At 45.2% G+C, this 4112-nt stretch overlaps 1 protein-coding gene across 1 annotated transcript in view; it reads right to left on the bottom strand.

Annotated features, from left to right (window-relative positions):
- The window catches only part of LOC116547507 (signal recognition particle subunit SRP68-like), a 7009-nt gene extending 2979 nt beyond the window's left edge, over window positions 1-4030 (bottom strand). Inside the window, exons 1-2 of the mRNA XM_032273448.1 lie at window positions 3855-4030; window positions 387-582 (exon numbers count right to left, since the gene is read on the bottom strand). Coding sequence (XP_032129339.1) covers window positions 387-582; window positions 3855-3916 — 258 coding nt within the window. The 5' untranslated portion in view covers window positions 3917-4030. The remainder of the gene's footprint in view (window positions 1-386; window positions 583-3854) is intronic.
- Window positions 4031-4112: the final 82 nt, after the last annotated feature.

Raw genomic sequence — 4112 nt, 5'->3', positions numbered from 1 at the left:
TCCAGCCTGGGCAGCAGAGCGAGACTCCTTCTCAATAAAAGAAAAAAAAAACATAAAAACTCAAGAGCTCATAAACAAAAGACGCTAACTTCACCTTTTAAAAGCAAGTTCAGGAAGTTCTTTCCTCTCCTATCACTTTCTAACATTAAGAAACTCTGCTCTGTTTAACTGTAGCTTTTTAAAACATCTTGAGGCCGGGCGTGGTGGCTCACACCTATAATCCCAGCACTTTGCGAGGCCGAGGTGGGTGGATCACCTGAGGCCAGGAGTTCGAAACCACCCTCACCAACAAGGTGAAACCCCATCTCTAAAAATAAATAAATAAATAAATAAATAAAATGTCTTGATTCTCCACAATAAAACAAGCTGGATGTTAAGGCACTAACCTGAGCCTCTAACTTGGTCTTAGCATCTACACGATTGCTCTCACACAGGCGTTCCAATTCCTCTGCATGCTTCACAGCTTTGCGTAGGCGAGATAACAAGTGAAACCGTTTTCGGGGTTCAGTGTTGGCTTCCTGTTTGAGCTGCATTGCATAGCTCCAGGCTCTTTCGGCATCCATCAGAACCAGAAGCAAGTATCTAGATGAGAGACAGACGAGGGGAGACAATAAAGGCCCTCCGCAGACCCAGATATTCTCCGAGGTGGAATCTTCAGCTTCTCAACTTTTTTTATACTCTCCCTCTTTTGTCGCTCTCAAAACAACTCTTCTGACATTATTAGCCACGACTCTAAGCCAGTACCTGTATTCGCAACCTGGACTCAATCTCAGGTTTCTTATCATCTACTGGACATATCTCATTGAAAAGCCTCTGCTGCCTCGAACTCGGCAAACCCAGAATCGCGACCTACCCCGCCTAAATTCTGTCAGACACAGTCCAGGCACACGATCTAGCCTCATCTTTGAATCAATACCTCCTTCATCTCAACCCAGTTAGAAAAGTCCTTACAGGTGTGGTAGCTCACACCTGTAATCCCAGCACTTTGAAAGGCCGAGGTGGGCGGATCACCTGAGGTCAAGCATTCCAGACCAGCCCGGCCAACATGGTGAAACCCTGTCTCTATTAAAAATACAAAAATTAGCCAGGCATGGTGGTGGGTGTCTATAATCCCAGCTACTTGGGAGGCTGAGGCTAGAGAATTGCTTGAACCCAGGAAGGAGAGGTTGCAGTGAGTGGAGATCCCACCATTGCACACAAGCCCCAAAAACAAGAAAAATAAACCACCAAAAAAAAAAAAAAAAAAAAAAAAAAGCAGTATATTTACTGGGCATGGTGGTTCACCCCTGTAATCCCACCACTTTGAGAGGCCAAGGCGGGCAGATCACCTAAGGTCAAGAGCTCGAGACAAGCCTGGTCAACATGGTAAAACCCCATCTCTACTAAAAATACAAAAATTAGCTGGGTATTGTGGCACATGCCTGTAATCCCAGCTTCTGGGGAGGCTAAGGTTGAACCCAGGAGGCAGGGGTTGCGGTAAGTCGAGATGGAGCCACTGTACTGAAGTCTGGGCAACAGCGAGACTCCGTCTCAAAAAAAAGGGGCGGGGGCAGTATATTAAAGTGGTGATGAACAAGGGCTCCAGAGCCTGGGTTAGAACCCCAGTGCCACCACTCACTAGCTGTGTGACTGTGGGCAGAGTACTAACGTTTCTGTGCACCACTCTCCTATGCAGCAATAGAAATAACACATTTAGACCAGAGCCTGGCGCTTACTAAGCTCAATAAATTAGTTAACTCTTTATTATTATAGAGGTGAATCTTTCTTTGCTCCTTTCATCAATCTGTCTTAAACTTCAGCTTAACCTTGACTCTTCACAGTAAAGGATCTTGATATCATAAGAGAGTACAGGCATGGTGTAGTGGCTCATATCTGCAATCGCAGCACACTGGGAGGCCGAGGTGGGAGGATTGCTTGGGGCCAGGAGTTTGAAACCAGCCTGGTCAGCATAGCGAGATCCCATCTCTACAAAAGAAACAAAGAGAAGTTAGGTAGGCATGATGGTACGCAACTACAGTCCCAGCTACTCAAGAGGGTGACACATGAGCAGCTTAAGGCTGCAGTAAGCTATAATCCCACTGCTGCACTCCAGCCTGGGTGACAGTGAGACTGTCTCAAAAAAAGGGCAAGGGAGATTTCTCCTAACTGGCATTCTCATCAGATTTAATGCTGCATCCTATGATGACCTCCAGGCTCTAGTTTTCTGACTGTGGCCTACACGCCAAGCTCACAGGCTTTTCACTGCCTGAGCAGCAGGTAGCAAGTGTCCAGAGCTTTCCAGTTCCTAAACTGCACGCACAGATACCACAGCATGCTGTTTCCCCAGACACGGGATGCTCTTAACTCTCGCAAATCCTTCAAGGTCAAGCCTCCTCCATGCAGGCTTACTGACTTCCCTGTCAAGAGCCTTCAACCTAAAGTCTCCTTTCCAAGGCTTCAGAATGCTGAACAGTAAATGATACACAACATGGCACTTCTGCTGTAGCATTCCCTGGTTTGCATTGACCAACATCTTTCAACAAGATGAAAGTCAATAAGGTTCAAGGATCATGCCGCCTCTCCTATATCTAGTGTGTCACAACTACTCTGCTGATGTAGCACAAAAGTAGCTATAAACAATACCTATGTAAATAAGTGTGGCTGGGTTCCAATAAAACTTCATTTACACAAAAGGTGACAGGAGCATAATTTGGCCCATAAGTGTGAGGAAGACCTGGAGACCTTCACTATATGTTGCTTGACAGACTAAAAATTCTTCAGGAAATGCTAAGCGCTGGTGCATTCAGCACTGAAATACAGGACTCTTCTATAATACTTCACACACCAGCAGGGCACGGTGGCTCACACCTGTAATCCCAGCACTGTGGGAGGCCAAGGTAGGTGGATCAGCTCGAGACCAACCTGGTGAAATCCTGTCTCTACTAAAAATACAAAAATCAGATGGTGTGGTGGCACGTGACTGTAATTCCAGCTACATGGGAGGCTGAGGCAGGAGAACTACTTGAATCCGGGAGGTTGGGGTTGCAGTGAGCCGAGATCACACCACTGCACTCCAGCCTGGGCAACAGAGAGAGACTTTGTCTCCAAAAAAAAAAAAAAATTACACACCACTCAATTTCATTAAGATATATTGATTTAAGCATCTAGTTTTAGACATTGGAGTTTACATTCTGGAAACCTTACCTAATAATCAATTAGATTCTAATCACTGACTTCAACATTTGGCATCCCAACACACTTCTGTTTTTTTTTTTTTAGGGAGCAAAGAGTTTAATAGGCAAGAAGGAAGAAATTTCCCTGTACAGAGACACAGGGTGGGAGCTCCAAAGCTGAGAGAGGGAACCACCTCTCTTTTTTTTGAGATGGAATTTCACTCTTACTGCCTAGGATGGAGTGCAACGGCGCAATCTCAGCTCACATCAACCTCTGCCTCCCAAGTTCAAGCTATTCTCCTGCCTCAGCCTCCAGCATCTGGGATTACAGATGCCCGCGACCACACCTGGCTAATTTTTGCATTTTTTAGTAGAGATGGGGTTTTGCCATGTTGTTCAGGCTGGCCTTGAACTTCTGACTGCAAGTGATCCACCTACCTTGGCCTCCAAAAATGTTTGGATTACAAGTGTGAGCCACTGTGCCCTGCCCCAACACAGTTCTTGAACAAGCTACTGAACCTCTCTGAGCCTCAGTTTCCTTGCCTTATAACGCAGGAATAGTAAACAATGCCCAGCCCACAGAGCTGCTAAAAGAGTCACCAGAGATAATTAAAAGGTTTAGTGTGAAGTCTAGCACACTGTCATTGTTCAATAAATGCATTAGCAGGATGTAATTTGCAACTAGCACAGAGCAGTCATTACCTATTATCAGTCAGCAGATCTTCAGTCACTTTCTTCCCTGTGAATTTGTGTCTGTTCCCCATCTTGAAGTTGAGTGTTTTTCGAAGACGTCTTTGTCTACGGGAACAGTAGCCCCTGTAAGAAACCACAAACAAAACTGACTCGGCCAGGCTGAGACTATTTTGAATAATAAATTATGTAATAAGGCAAGGTCAAGGGTCAACAGTTTGGAGTATTATACTTACTGGGACTATAATTATCACATATCAGCTTCCAAAC

This window comes from Sapajus apella, unplaced genomic scaffold, assembly GCF_009761245.1.
Source record: "Sapajus apella isolate SASKATOON/1434 unplaced genomic scaffold, GSC_monkey_1.0 scaffold3402, whole genome shotgun sequence".
Lineage (NCBI taxonomy): Eukaryota > Metazoa > Chordata > Mammalia > Primates > Cebidae > Sapajus > Sapajus apella.
Note: the sequence above shows the minus strand (reverse complement) of the source record. Positions and strands in the feature narration are given on the sequence as shown.